This window comes from Phocoena phocoena, chromosome 15 (assembly GCF_963924675.1).
Source record: "Phocoena phocoena chromosome 15, mPhoPho1.1, whole genome shotgun sequence".
Taxonomy (NCBI): Eukaryota; Metazoa; Chordata; class Mammalia; order Artiodactyla; family Phocoenidae; genus Phocoena; species Phocoena phocoena.
In genome coordinates, this window is record NC_089233.1 from 23,108,398 (window position 1) to 23,124,469 (window position 16,072).

General features: G+C 45.2%; 1 protein-coding gene and 1 pseudogene across 4 annotated transcripts in view; both read right to left on the reverse strand.

Annotated features, from left to right (window-relative positions):
• The window catches only part of VPS35L (VPS35 endosomal protein sorting factor like), a 133,222-nt gene extending 119,286 nt beyond the window's left edge, over nucleotides 1-13,936 (reverse strand). For 3 of the 4 annotated variants that reach the window (XM_065893416.1, XM_065893417.1, XM_065893415.1), the window contains exons 1-4: nucleotides 13,900-13,916; nucleotides 5,884-5,983; nucleotides 3,215-3,382; nucleotides 959-1,081 (exon numbers count right to left, since the gene is read on the reverse strand). In XM_065893416.1, coding sequence (XP_065749488.1) covers nucleotides 959-1,081; nucleotides 3,215-3,382; nucleotides 5,884-5,983; nucleotides 13,900-13,916 — 408 coding nt within the window. Of the gene's footprint in view, nucleotides 1-958; nucleotides 1,082-3,214; nucleotides 3,383-5,883; nucleotides 5,984-13,899 lie in introns of all 4 variants that reach the window. The other variant, XM_065893414.1, reaches the window with a different exon arrangement.
• LOC136135535 (charged multivesicular body protein 4b pseudogene) lies at nucleotides 10,965-14,345 on the reverse strand (annotated as a pseudogene).
• Nucleotides 14,346-16,072: the final 1,727 nt, after the last annotated feature.

The window sequence follows — 16,072 nt, forward strand, 5'->3', positions numbered from 1 at the left end:
TCTGTTCTTTTTGGGAAGCACTCTCCTGTGATTTCTGGAAGCACCTGAGGATGGAGGCTGGTTGCCAGGGGAACCAACCACGTGATTAGAGGGTGGGAACTTTCAGTCCCACCTCCCTGATTTCTGGGGAGGCGAGAGGGGCTGGAGGTTGAATCAATCATCAGTGGCCAATGATTTAATCAATCATATCTATGTAACGAAGCCTCCATAAAAACCCGAAAGGAAGGGGTTCAGGGACCTTCCGGGTTGGTGAATCAGAACACATCCACATGCTGCCGTGCTGGACCCCAAACTCCATGGAAACAGACGCTCCTTTGTTCAGGACCTCACCCTAGGTATCTCTTCATCTAGTTACTGGTTTATAACCTTTAATATCCTTTGTAATAAACCAGTAGTCTAGTCAGTTCTGTGAGCCACTCTAGCAAATTAATTGAACCCAAAGAGGCGGTCATGGGAAACTCTGATTTATAGCTAGTTGGTCAGAAGCCAGGTAACAACCTGGACTTTTTTTTTTTTTTTTTTTGTGGTACGCGGGCCTCTCACTGTTGTGGCCTCTCCCGCTGCGGAGCACAGGCTCCGGACGCGCAGGCTCAGCGGCCATGGCTTATGGGCCTAGCTGCTCCGCAGCATGTGGGATCTTCCCGGACTGGGGCACGAACCCGTGTCCCCTGCATTGGCAGGCAGACTCTCAACCACTGTGCCACCAGGGAAGCCCAACCTGGACTTTTGATTAGCATCTGATGTGGGGACTGAGCCCTTAAGCTGTGGGATCTGGTGCTCTCTCCAGGTAGACAATGTCAGAATTGAGTGGATTTATAGGACACCCCACTGGTGTCAAAGAACTGCTTGGTGTGGGGGGAGCAAACCTACACACTGGAATCGGGTGCAGAATCGTAATAACAAAAAAAACCTACGAAATCTGAAGTAGACACTGGGAGAAAAGTATACTGGTACTCACGATAGAGAGCTTTTCCGTGGTAGTATACCGGGCAAGGATTTCTCCTCGTTTGCTGGCCCAAGGCTCAAAATCTGATCCTACAATGGAGTTATCATCTCTGTCACGTTTCTTTCTGGAGTTGTCCTAAGAAAAGGCAAGACAATCTCTTCAGCAGCAGTTTTTAAATCTTTTAAAAAAGTATACGCAATCATGGTGATGACAGATGATAACACAGTATTGTATAAGTGAAATTGCTAAGACAGTAGAACTTAAATGTTCTCACCAAAAAAAGGGTAAGTATGTAAGGTAATGTATGAGTTAACTCAATGGAGGGAATCCTTTCACAATGTATATGTGTATCAAAGCATCACATTGCACACTTTAAATATCTTACAATTTTATTTGTCAATTATACCTCAGTAAAGCTTAAAAAAAAAGTATGAGAAGGCAGACAATCCCTCACTGTAGAATGTAACAGATCTATCTAAAGGTTTACTATGATAAAAAAATTTCAGGCCAATTCACCACAGATGGACAATAAACCTATCAAAAGATGCTCAAACTCATTAAGAATCAAGGAAAGGCAAACTGAAAGAGATCACTTTTCAACAATCAGAATGGCAAGATTTAAAATGACTGATAGGGCTTCCCTGGTGGCGCAGTGGTTGAGAGTCCGCCTGCCAATGCAGGGGACACGGGTTTGTGCCCCTGTCCGGGAAGATCCCACATGCCGCAGAGCCATGGCTGCTGAGCCTGCGCGTCCGGAGCCTGTGCTCCGCAACGGGAGAGGCCACGGCAGTGAGAGGCCCGCGTACCGCAAGAAAAATAAATAAATAAAAATAAAATAATATAAAATAAAATAAAATGACTGATAGTAGCCAGGTTGGCAAGGATGCAGGGCACAGGCACTCCAAAATACTGCTATGCTGATGGGAGTGTAAATTGGTGAACCCTTTCTGGAGAACAATCTGGCAGTAACCATCAAAACCTTATGTATATGGGGACTTCCCTGGCGGTCCAGTGATAAGAGACTTTGCCATCCAATGCAGGGGGTGTGGGTTTGATCCCTGGTCGGGGAGCTAGGATCCCACACCTCAGGGCCAAAACACCAAAGCATAGAACAGAAGCAATATTGTAACAAATTCAATAAAGACTTTGAAAATGGTCCACATAAAAAAAAAAAACTTTATGTATATGTTACCTTAACCCAGTAATGAACTCCTAGGAAGTTACCCTGCAGAAATTCTTGCACGTAGGCACCAAGATCTATGTATGTTCAAGGACAAATGCGCCACTGCCTATACCAACAAACACCACACACGGTCTATGTGTCCATCATGGCAATTTAAATCATGTCCCTGGGAATTCCCTGGCGGTCCAGTGGTTAGGACTCTGGGCTTTCACTGCCGAGGACCCGAGTTCAATCCCTGGTCGGGGAACTAAGATCCCACAAGCCGAGCAGTGCAGCCAAAAAAAAAAACCTAGAATCATGTCCTGTTCCTTACCAGACAATGCAGCTGTCCAAAATAAGAAGGTTGTTCTGTAAGTACTAATATAGAAAGTTCTCCAAGACATATTGTCAAGTTAAAAAAAAAAAGTATACACGTTTAAAAAAAAAAAAGTAAATAGCTGTGTGCAGTGCCAGCAAAGAATGATGGTGGATTCTGAAGTCAGACTGCCCAGGCTTGAATTCCAGCTTGCATGTCACTTGACATCTCTGCTCCTCTGTGTGGACCTCTTTAAATGAAGCTTAGGCAGTATGAGAACCACACTTGGAATGCACTTGGAAAATACCTGCTACGCATTCAGCTGATACTCTTATTACTGCTGTTGTTGTTACTTATATGTGAGTGTGTATGTAAATGTTCAGAAATTGTTGTCATAAATATCTATGAAAATACAAAGAAAAAGTTGAAGAATATACATTACACTGACAGCACTGATGCCCTCCAGAGTGGAGAACAGAATGAGAACTGGTCAACTGGACTTCTCTGTAATGTTTGATTTTTTACATGAAAAATTAGTAAATTAGTTATGTGATTACATAAAAATAAATCCAAAATAAAGGGTATGAAAAGAGTGAAATGAAAATAAAGAATTTTAAAATGCTTTAAAACGAAAGAAGAAGAAGAAGCAGTTTCCAGGATCTACATGCTATGCAGTGTCACTGAGTCTGGATTATTTGAATTGTTACAACCCGAGTGCACTGCGTATTACTTGTTCAATGAAAATCCCCAACCCTGCACCCACAGGACTGACCATAGCTAGGAGCATTACCGTGGTAGCCGCCAGGGATGCAGGGTCAGCAGAGGCCGCAAACATGGAGAGGGGGTCGGTCCCATCCAGGACGCTGCTCAGTGGGTCCACCACGGAGCTGGAGGATGAAGAGGACGTGGAAGAAGTGCTTCCTTTCCGGCTCACTTTCTTTGTCTTTGACTCTGTGACCTGTGGGGAAAATCTGTGGAGGTAAAATGGTAGTCTCCTATGACTTTTCCCAATGAAACACACAAATGGGTTTTCCCTTGTTCCGTTTCGAACTGACCATTCCTTTGCAGCAGGGACACTTATTTTTGTGACAAACTGACATGACTCGGAATCCCAGCTGTCGAGGAAGGGAAGGTGAGAAATTGGGGTTAGGAAGGGAGAGACAGGGTCTTTGAGATTTAGAAGATGATGCTATAAGTGAATTCTTACAGGGCCTTCTTACTCGAAGTGTGGTCTCTGGACAAGCCGCATGCACATCACCTGCCAGCTCATAAATCTGTAGACCCCCGAGCCCCACCCCGGACCCAGTGCAGCAGGATTTGCATCTTGCAGCAATGGTCCAGGTGGGGTAACGAACCAGCATACGGAAGATCCCAGAGTCGTCATTCTCGAAGACGGTCTCAGTGGCTCTGCGCGGCCAGCTCATCATCACAAAGCAGTGAGCGCCCAACTCCTCCCTTTCGGGAGAACTGTGTATGTGTTAAGAAGCAGGCGGGGGTGTTGGGGTGTGAAGCCATGTTCTTGTTCCACTGCCCCCAACCCTCCCCAACTTCAGAGGACCAGACCGTGGTGAACCCCTGAGCCGAGAGGATCCAACCAGAGCCAGAGTCTGTCTGCTGAAGGTTTAGGATCAACATCCAGAAGGGCTAGTTAGGCTCCACTCCTTTTTAAATGAGGAGGCTATAAAAATCCGGAACAATTCTTCAGAGAGAGAGAGGATGTAACAGCATGACGGAGAGAGGGCGTCGGATAAAAGAGAATTTGGCCTCTGTCCCCGGTTCCTGGAAAGGAGACTCCAAGTCCTTGGAGCATCAGTCATTCATGAGCCCCTCGATCACACCTGAGTTTATGCTGATGAGAGGATGCTGAAAGACCAAACATGTGATTAAAGGGCTCGGACTTTCAGCCAGGTGATAACCCTCACTGTAGAATATAACAGATCTGTCTTAAAGGTTTACTATGATAAAAAATTTTCAGGCTAATTCACCACAGATGGACAATAAACCTATCAAAAGATGAAAGAGATCTCACTTCAGCAGAGGGGAGGGAAGCTGGAGATCAAGTTCAATCACGTGGCTAAGGAATCAATCAATCGTGTGTGTCATAAAACCCCAATAAAAAGTTTGGACACCAAAGCTCAGTGGAGCTTCCCAGTCGAACACATGATGCACTGGGAGGTGATGCACACCCTGACTCCACAGGCAGAGGACAAGGAAGCTCTGCATTTGGGACCCTCCCCCTTGCCCTATATGTCTCTTAATTTGGCTGGTCCTCATGTGCATCTTTTATAATAAAAATATAAGCATAAGTATTTCACTTTTCTGAGTTTTGTGAGTTGTTCTGGTAAATTATCAAACCTGAGGGAGGTCTCTGGAAACCCTTGGATTTGTAGCCAGTTGGTCAGAAGTGCAGGTGGCCTGGGGACCCCCAAATTTACAGCTGGAGTCTGAAGCTAGGGCAGTTTTATTGAAGACCATGCCCTAAACCTGAGGTGTCTGACACTAACCCTAGGTAACTTGGTGAAGTGCCTCCCACTGGTGCATGTTTGTTGTTCCTGTCTGCCTGGCATCCATTCCTCCATCTCCCAGGCTCAACAGTCCACATTTTCTTTGGGAAGGCAGCCTTGCCTGACTTTCAGCTCTTAAAGGCCTGGTGGAGTGGACTCTGCTCCTGGCTCCCAGGGTGGGCAGGAGCCCCAACCCAACCAATCAGCATATTCTACACCCCAGTCACCAGGGTTGATTCAGGGAAGGACACGTAACCCGACTGGGCAAACAGAAAATGCAGAGAAGACACTCTCCCTGATGTTGGGTTTGAGTTCCTGAGATTGGAACCAACTCACTGGTGGGTCAGCCGCAGCCACTCGAGCCCGTGGGGATTTGAGGGGCCCTGGGAGGCTGAAGCTTGGTCTTGTGACCTCCTGCTTTATGTAATCACCTCTGTGTGTTCTCAGGTTCTCTGCCATTCAGAAACATCACGTCCTCAGTGTCTAGTGGCATCTGTCAACCTCATCCCACCCATGATGGCAACCACGTAGCTTCTATTACTTGTTAATAAAGAAGTGCTAACTCAGATGAGAGAATCTATGACTCTTGCTTGCCTTTTGTTTTGTTTTTTAAATAAACTCACAGATGGACTAAGATGCTATTCAGGACAGCACCTTATATTAGTAATTAGAGTGATCTTAATATTCCAAATAGGCAAATTAAGAAGTATTTTGTTTACACCTCCAAATCAGGAACAAAGGCATTCCATATGCATGATCACCTCACTAATATGAGAAAGGGAATAAAAATGATGGTGGGTGAGACCAACATCACAAAAAAAATGGGGCAGAGAACAAACTGGTTGATTTAAATATGCAAAAGCACCCACCACTGGCAAAATGAGAAAGACCCAGGAATACTGTCTATAATTTTATGGAATAAGAATGTCACAGAGGGACCCTTGACAAAACTTACAGTTATGGGTTTCAGTGGGTGATAGTCCCCAAATTCCAGTGGTACAGCCTCCAACCGGCATGATGCAAACTCAGCCTTGTAGTTCCTGTTCCTGGAATGCCTGGTAAACAGCAAAACCCAGAAACCAATTAGTTGGAGATGCATACACACTGAAAACTTTTTGCTGAGACTTCCTCATTGATGAGACAGTTTACAGTGGAACAACATTTTTACCAAGACCAATAAGAAGTGGTAAATTAAAAAAAACATTTAAAAAAAAATCAGTTTGAAGGTATAAGGAGCTGCCGAGGCAAACAAGACCTGCGAGGACAGACGCCAGAACAAAGGGAAGCTCACTGAAGTGAAGCCAACTTTCTTGCCCAGCTGTCTCTCACAGAGCATTTTGATTCTTGGCATGGGACAAGAGCCAGGCAGAGGGCAGCTGCTAGGGGGCAGAGTAACCAAAGAAGCTTTAAGGAAAATTCACAGGGCTGTAGAGATAAACTAGGGTTCAGGGCTATGGAGACAGCCAGGGCTTGAAGGGAGAGATTCTGAAGAGAAGGCAGTGCAGAGAAGTGAGAGATTCGGTCCTGGTTTCCCCTCAAAGTATTCTCCAATTAAGCTGTGGAAGAGCAAGAGGAATAAGCCAAGTAGATGAAGAGCAGAGAGTTTTCGTCAGTCTTGCGGAGGCTTAACAAGTGAAGGGGTTAGTGAGAAGGAACATAAAAGGGGAGAGATCACCCACATTGAAGCATGGAGAGGAAAAAAGATGAAAAGCACAGAAGAGTGCATAAGGGACATGAAGAAAGGTCTAACACACATACGATCTGAATTCCAAAGAAGAGAGGAGGAACAGGCAGAGCAGTATTTGAAGAGATAATCGCTAAAAATTTTCCCCAACTAAAGAAAGACACTGATTCACAGATTCAAGAAACGCCTGTGCCCCAAGCAAGACCAGTACAAATCAAAACAAAAAACAACCATACTTAGGGCCTTCATAGTAAAATGGCTGAAAACGAAAAAGAGAGGATTTCTTAAAAGGAATAAAGATATGTTATTTTCAAAGGACAACAGTAAAGATTATTATCTCAGCACAGAAATGAGAGCCACAAGACAAAGGAATGATACCTTTAAAGTACTGTAAGAAAATAATTCCCAACCAAGAATTCTAGACCTAGTGAAACTACTCTGTGAACATTAGGGCAAAAGAAAGAAGTTTCTAGTCAAAGAAAAAGGAGAACAGCAGCACCAGCAGCAGAACCACACCTTAATTTTTTTTAAATGCTGAGAGTAGAAGGAAAATGATCCCAGCTGAAAGCAAAAAATATATGCTAACATTATATATATATGCACACATGTGTGTACACATGCATATATACTATATAATACTAAGGAGCATACAAAAGATAAAGGTGTAGGTAAAACTAAATATCGACTACAAAAAATAACTTCTTACGGTGTTTAAAATATATATAGAATTAAAATGCATGAGAACTAGAACATAAAAGGCAGGAGAGGTGCTACGATCTGAATGTGTGTCTCCCTAAAGTTCACAGGTTGAAATCCTAACCCACAAATGGTATTAGTAGGTGGAGCCTTTGAGAGGTGCTTACATCTTGAGGGTACAGCCCTCATGAATGGGATCAGTAACCTTATAAAAGAGGCTCCAGAGAGCTCCCTAGCCCCTTCCACCATGTGAAGACACAGTGAGAAGGTGCTGGCTATGAGCCAGGAAGAGTGCCTTCACCTTGACCATGCTGCTGCCATGATCCTGGAGTTCCAGCCTCCAGAACTGTGAGAAATTAAATTTTGTTGTTTATAAGTAAACCAGTCTGGGGGACTTCCCTGGTGGTCCAGTGGATAAGATTCTGTGCTCCCAATGCAGGGGGCATGGGTTCGATCCCTGGTTGGGGAACTAAGATCCCACATGCCACACAGCACAACCGGAAAAAAAAAAAAAGAAAAAGGAAAACCAGTCTGTGGTATTTCATTACAGCAGCCCAAACGAACTCAGACAGAAAATTGGTACCCAGAGCGGAGTGCTAGTATAACAAATATGGAAGCAGCTTTGGAACTGGATAATGGGTAGAGGCTGGAAAAGTTCTGAAGTATGTGCTAGAAAAAGCCACTACCCTGAATGGACTGATTATCCAGTGATTATTGTGAGGGCTCAGAAAGAAGAGAGGAAAGCTGTAGAGAAAGCCTCAACCTTCTTAGAGAATACCTAAGTGGTGGTAAACGGAATGTTGGTAGAACCGCAGAAGGGAAAGGTCATTGTGATGAGGCCTCATACAGAAGGAGGAACACGCTTTTGGACAATGGAGGAAAGCAATCCTTGTTATAAAGTAGCAAAGAGCCTGGCTGAATTAGTCCGTGTCCTGGTGTTTTGTGGAAGGCAGAATTTGTGAGCCATTAAATTTGGATATTTGGCTGAAGAAATTTCTAAACAATGTGTTGAAGGTGCAGCTTGGCTTCTCTTGAATGCCTACAGTAAAATTCAAGAAGAGAGAAATGACTTAAAGACAAAATGGCTGACCAAACGGCAAACAGGCTTAAAAACCTGGAAAACTCTCAGTTCCAAAGAGCACAGGAAGCTGGCCCCTTTGTTTCCTTGGCCTCCAGATGCCTTGAATTCATCCCTTCCACGCCCCCCCATTCTCAGCTCCTTGACTTCATTAATATGTGTATGAACCCCGAATCTAATTGTGCCGTGCAATTAATCAGCTTTACTCAATAAGCCCCACCTACTCAGACATCTAACACAGTACAAAAGAACTGAGAGCCCATGTAATTTCGCTTCCATCCCTTTCTAAATAAATTTCGCTTCGAGTGTAGGAAAGGAGAAAAGCTAGTTAACAATATAGACCGGCCTCTACTTGTGTTTTGTTTTTAAAGGAAAACCCCTACCACAATACACTGCCTAGTCCCTTTGGGTTACATGTACTAAATATATACTGTCTTCATCTTCCAAAAATATTTCAGTTGAATTCATTTATGAAATATTCTTCCAAACTCCTTTTAATATGCTACCAGCCAATCCTTGATTTATAAAACAAACAAAACCCCAAAGAATAAATTGGAAGTCTAGTCATCAACAGCCATAATGGAGTTTAAAAAATCAACTTATACTTTTCCTCCTTTCAGATCACTCTTAACTTTATCAATAGAATTTTGAAAAGTTAATTTAATAGAATGAGTAGAAATGTAATCTGACTTGAAATTCAACTGCAAATGTGTTGTTCATCACCATAATAATTATTAACGAATCAACAGCTAAAAAAAGGATAGTATCAAAAGAGCAGTATGACTTGATACACAACAACCAAGTATCAGTTCTCATTTATTATGTGCTTATTATTGTTGGGGCCCACAGCGGGCCACCCCCAAATATGGCATATTATCTTGAATTAAAGTTACTTAAGAAACTTAAGGAAGAGCTGATGTAGAGGGACACTCTGACCCTCCTCTCTGTCTCCCTGAAGGTAGGAAATAAGTCTCCCCTGTGAAAGGTGCCCACCTGCATCTGGAGGTAGAAGGACACCCTTGTCACCAGAGATGGGGAACTCAGGGCCAAGAAGCCTATATAAATGAACCTTGTTATTTCTTTAATACCACAAGCCTGCTGTTTAGATTCTTCACTAACTAAGCACCCAAAGCCTAATTTTCTTTGTTCTGTCAATTCCTCACAAATCTGGTCTCTTTGTCTAAAAAGTATAAAACCTGCCTGTTTCAGCCATTTCTTAGGTCCTGTATCTATGAGACCTCCAGAACACACAAATTAAAATGTGTTTCTTTTTCTCCCATTAATTTACCTTGTGTCAATTTTATTATTGGTCCAGCCACAAGAACTCAAGAGAGTAGGAGGGGGAATTTCCTCTCCCTGACACTATATACCAGGATACAGGACAAGCCCTTTACCTCTATTTCCTATGAGGTAGGTACTATGATTATGCCCATTTCTCAGATGGAGAAGGTGAGGCTGTTGGTAACTTGTGAGAGGTTAGCAAGTGATACAGACAGATGCAAACTGAGGCAGCCTGCCTCTAGGATTCAGTAGTTCTACAGATCATCTATAGGTCAACTTGAGAATTCAAAAAAGCAATTGTCTTTTTTTTTTTTTTTAAGGACTGCGCTTTGAAATGATTTTTTTTTTTTTAAGTGTGAGGGGAGGGAATTCTTTGGGGAAAAAATACTTGTTCTGGAAAAACCTTTTAAAAAACAAAAGGGAAAGAAACATTTACCCTTGCCGTAAGTTCATGTCAAGTTGCTATTTCGAGTTTTCAACCATTTCTTCCATTATTTCCTCAAATTTGCTCTCAGTTCCCTAGTATCTCCTATAGGTTGAGATGTTAAAAGCATTTTCTTCAATGCCTGGGTCTTTAGTAAGGCTAACAGTGACCTCTAGTGGGCATTTTCTCAAAAAGCCTTACTCTTCTTCCCGCGAACATGAGCTGGTAAGCTGGTAAAAATACCCTCAACTCCCAGCAATGCGAAAGGGTGGTCTGGCTCCTTGGCAGCTGCCACAGAAAAAAGGCCAACATTTCATACCTCCACTCCTAGCTTGGTCTGGCCTCTGGCTACTCCAAGTGTGAGTCACAGATCACCAACAAGAGCATCACGTGGGGAGTACTGAAATACCCCTACAGAATCAGGGTCTGCATTTCTCCAAAATCCCCAGGTGACTGATATGCACATTAAAGGTCGACACTGCCCTGTTTTTAAATTATTTACATTGGGTAACATGAATGTGTAGAAATCCTACTACCAGTTACCAAATTAATCTCCTTATACTGGAAATACCGAAATCCAATAACTGCTTTTTAATTCTCAAGTGACTTTTTTTTTTTTTGGATTTGCAAATACAGTTTATTTTACAGAAAATTCAACATTATAAACAGCAGGCACCTCCCAGCCCCCCACCCCCCTCCCCCAACCCCGTACCACTGGGTGCAGACCATGCTACGCAGAGTGAGCAGTGACGCAGCCCTACTGCTTTGGAGGGAGATTCGAGAGCGATGGAACCTGCCTGCCCCACACACGCACGCGCCTGCCTGCCTCACAGGCCACCAGAGTCTGTCTGGGCCCAGCCTGCGCTGGACCAGTTAAATGGATCCAGCCCAGGTCCCCAATTCCTTCATGTCGTCGTCTTCCTCTTCCTTCTTCTTGGTGGGTTTTGATGGTACGGATATAGAAGGAACATTTGGTAGAGGGAATGTTTCCGGTCCACTGATTTCCAGCAAATTCTTGCCTAGTTCCTCCTGTTCTAGTTCTTCTAATTCTGCCATGAGCTCATCCTCGTCAAACTCTTCTCCAAACCCTACAGGTTTTGAAATAGCTGTTGAAATCTCTTCTGCAAGTTCCTGCTGGTCAGCAATGTCCTGCATTAACTCATCAACTTTATCGATGTCCATGTTGTCATGGGCAGCCTTCATGGCTTTGGCGGCATAGCCCATGTTCTTGAGCACCTCGGTGTTGGTGTTAGCATTCTCCAGGGCCTCTCGCTGGAACTCGACGGTTGACAGTGTGCCGTTGATCTGTGCCAGCTGCTTTTCATACCTCTTCTTGCGCTTCAGTGCCTGGAGGGCAGCGCGCTTGTTTTTGGTGCCATGCTTCTTGGCGGCTGTCAACTCCTGCTCGATCTTCTTCTCCAGGAATTCCTGTTTCTTACTTAGCATCTCCTCTGTGTCCCGAAGCCTCTGGATGGCCTCCTGGGGGGTCGGGCCGCCCTTGCCCTCAAGTGACTTTTTAATTACTAATGACATAATCTGGCAACACAGTTTTTTATCCCCCAATCACAATATACTCCCCCTCCCCAATAGAGTTAAAATGATGTAGAAATTCTGACTCCAAGGAATGGTATTTTTAGCAGTGCTATGACCATAGGACTGAACAGGAAATGTAATCCACAGTGCACTGGACATCTCACAGGTGAGGTCAGTAATAACAAAAAGTGTGGGTGAGAAGAGGCATGCTGGGGAGACACATGAAAACACAGCAGGACTCAGGAACCTTGCTACCCAGGAATCTCAGCCCAGGACCTAGACTGTAGGGCCATATGACAATAATGATTAAGATCAGAGGTTTGGGACTTCCCTGGTGGTTCAGTGGTTAAGAGTCCGCTTGCCAATGCAGGGGACATGGGTTCGATCCCTGGTCTGGGAAGATCCCCCATACTGCAGAATAACTAAGCTTGTGCACCATAACTACTGAGCCTGTGCTCTAGAGCCCATGAGCCACAACTACTGAGCCCGTGCACTGCAACTACTGAAGCCCGTGTGCAGCAACAAAGACCCAACGCAGCAAAAAAAAAAAAAGATCACAGGTTTGAGTTCCAAACCTCAGTGCTCCTTGCAGGCTATAAAGCTAAATGAACTGCTTCATCTTTCTGTCTCCACTTTCTTATCTGCAAAATGGGGTTTTTAGGAGATGAGATGTTGCAGGTTCAGCACTTAGCACAGTGCCTGGCACAAGATAAAGGCTCGATAAATGTCAAATTTAATGACAGAAACATGTTTCTCCTCTGAGGGCCTCCTCAGTCTCCTCATTCATTCCATAAATATTACTCAGCACCTACTATCTGCCAAGCTCCATGCCAGGCTCTGGAGATACAATGATGGTTAAAACTCAGCCCCTTTAACTTAAGAAGCATCAAGTCTAGTGGGCAAACTGAAAGATGAACACACGCTACCACAGACAGAAATGTTTAGAGCACAGTCAGACTAGGAACTGTGGAGACCCTAGATGCTAAAGGGCTTATGGCATCTCTCTCTGTAAAGTATACCAAAGGTAAAAATGCACTGGGATTAAACAGCATCTTCCTGGATCTCTGATTACAAAATTCCAGCCAGATAAGTGCATTAAAGCTATATGTTTTGGTATATAAGCCTTAGTGATTTCCTAAAAGGGGTTTTGCTTGACTAGGTCAAAGAAAACTCAAGGCAGGTAAGAACTCACTGGCATCCAATCCTGATTTACCATACCGAGACTTTTGAAGGAAGACTCTGAGTTAGACATGTGAAGGGAACAAGAGAAAGACCGCTGTTTATCAAGCATAAAATCAGAAGTATGTATCTGATTATTTCTAAGGTCCAGGGCTGTATATTTTTTCATTTGCTCACTCACTCACTCATTCAATGTAAACCACTTTGCATCATTTGCAGAGGAAGATCAGAAAATAATCTCCCTTTCTCACGTGCCCAAATAATTCCACTACTACCATCACAACTTGCTCCGGTTCTTCACACACCCGCAGCAGCAGCTGGAGCCTGAAGCGCCAATCACTCCTAGCTACTCCAGCCACAAGAGGCCGACAGGCCCAGCCGCCTTGAAACGCGCCATTAGCTTCTTCTTGATGACCTCCTATTCATCCTCCAAAACCCAATTTAAGGCTCTTCCTCTCTCAAACCTTCCCCAAGCCGCCAGGTGTGCCTAATCCCCAATGCCTTCTTTGGATATCCTTCTATTCAGAAGCTTATCTGCGCCACTAAACTGTCAGCTCTTTGAGGCTAAGGAGTACGTCTGAGGGTTGTGTATCCTGAATGCCCACTGCAGGGCCCTGCACAGAGTAGGATGAATGGCAGCCATTTCACAGATGAGAAAAGCAAGTCTCCTCTAGATGAGCCCAGTCATTCAGAAAACTGCCAGGTCTTCCGAGTCGTCCAGACCGGAGCTGAGCCCACCATTTTCTGCAGCCATCTCCCCCAGAACCCGCGCCAACTTCTGGGAAAGCGGAGGCCGGGGAACTTGAGCTTTTTTTAGGGAATGAATGGAGAGGGTGGCGTGGAAGGCGCGGGGAGAGGTAGCAGAGGAGGGAACCAAGATCCCATCCGTCCGGCTTCAGGGAGGTCCTCTGAACCCGGGTAGCGGCCGGGGATCTGTGGTCAAGACCACCCGGAGATGGGGTGGGAGACTCTACCAAACCCAAAAGAAAGCAGTTCACACACTCCCTCGCAGAGACACACACCGAGACAGAGACAGAATCCCAGAAACAACCAAAGACACCACCTCCCTTAAGCCCAGCCGCCGCTTCCTTCTTACCAAGGAAAGACCGCCATCTTCCCAGTCACATGACCGCTACTTCTGGCACCGCCAGCCCAATACACCCTTCCAGACCACGCCCCGCCCGGGGGCCATGTTTGTAAGGGGCGGACGCCCCTCCCCGCAGGGTCAGGGCCGCCATGTTTGTGAGGGGCGGGGCGCCCTCCCGCAAGGCACGGGCCTTGCCGCTCGGGAGGCCATGATTATGAGGGGCACCGCAGGCCTGGTGGCTGCCGGTACCGCAGCGCTGACATGAGCTGGCACTTGCGGCAGGTGGCCGCCTGGCCAGCCGGCGCCCTCTGGAGGCGGTGAAGAATCCAGACACCTGCGGAGAGAAGACGCTAACCGCGGCTGGGGTGGGAACAGCGTCGAGCCTGCGCGTGCTTTTGCGGCTAATTAGCAGTTTGGCTGGGTAAGCCACGCCCCCTCTGCAGGACACTGCGCCCACCTCCGTGCACCGGGGAATTTAGGCACTTACCGTACCCACCTCCCAGGACTAACAACCTGGGTCTCTAAGGGCAGCCCTAGATCCAAATGGGACAGCTTTCGACTGGAACTAAACTAACTGGAGAAAACGGGGTCAGCATTTCACCCCACTTGCGAAGCCGTACGTTTCTATGAAGGTGGATATCCGTTTCCACTACAGAACTTCCGTGCTCTAGTCTAGTCTTCTCTGATTAAAAAAAAAAAAAAATCACAGGATATTTTACTAAATGGTTGCCATAGTAAGCATGTGTCACGCCCTGTGCTGAACACTTTGCGTTCACTCTTCATTTACTCCCCACTGCAGACCTCTGAAATTACGGCAACCGGGATTTGACCTGACCCCAGACCTACTAGTTTAACAGGGGAGATCTAACGGAGATGACTGTTGGTTAACAGTTGGTTCATCACAAGGCATCTGATCCTCACTTTTTTCCCTTTTTCTTTGAAGTGTCTTTTCTGACAGGAGGAGGTCAGAAAACCACATTCTCAAAAATCTCCTCAGGAAAAGGCAGTAGAACACACCCTAACCCTCTAACGGAATACGTAGTTTATTTAGCACTCTGAGTCCTAGTTTCTTCAGCTGTGAACTTAGGATAATTCTGACCGAGGTGAAGGGAGATGATTATCAAATGCCCGGCAAATGGTCAGCACTCAGTTGAAGCAGTACATCACTCACTTGGCAGGCTGAAAAATCATATTGTAACTTCTGTGACCTTTCTGATTTCAGAGCTTTTCTTTCCAGGGCCACAGACGATGCAGTGTATCATAAAGCAGGGCTTCTCCCGTTTGAATTGCACAGACTCACCCGGGGATCTTAAAGGCAGGTTCTGATTCAGCTCTGGGGCAGGGCCTGGGCTTCTGCATTTCTAACAAGTCCCCGGGTGGCACTGCTGCTGGTCTCTGGATGCAGAAGGGGCTGTGATCGTTGTGGGTGGTAAAGGTGGGGAGGGGCAAAGAACACAAGCAGTGGCAGAGCAACAGCGTGCGCTCCTCAGCACATTCAGGCACACCCACTGATTCTGAACTCTTTAATAATGTCAGGTGTGTTACACAGATAATGGAGGTAACCCTGAAACAGGCTGTTATAAGTTATGTAAAGTGTGAAAGGGGATTCTTCCCACCATAGGCTGAGAAGCAAAACCACGCTTCTGGTGGCAACTTTGTCAATCACCTCAAGAAACTGCGTTGAGAGCCATAGAGAAACTGACCAAAAGGGAACAGATTAAATAAATAAGTGAAAAGGTAATATTTTACTGTCAAGTATAATTTTGGTTAGACATGGTATTTGTTCTCAGAGCTGTCCTTTAGAGCCTAACCGACGTGACTCCACTGTACCATACCCCAATCGGATTTGCTGCATTCCATGACTGAAAGTCTTTTTTAAATTTTTTATAACCTACATGTATGCCCACTATGGTGTGTTACAGATAGCATTCCAACTCCACTTGCTTATTTTTTTTTATAACCATTACTCTTCATTTGGGGGTAGGAGGGGGATTGTGTGTGGTTGTTCATGGGACAGTGACACCTGACAGAAAAAAAGATCTTCATCTCCAGAATGGGTCCTTGTTTTCAGCTCAGTATGAGTAATAGAGAGTTCCCAGTCAATGTACATAATAAACAAGAGCAAAGGGTGGCCACTGGAAAAGGGAGAGGCTGTTCTCACACTGCCTTGTAGATTGTCAAA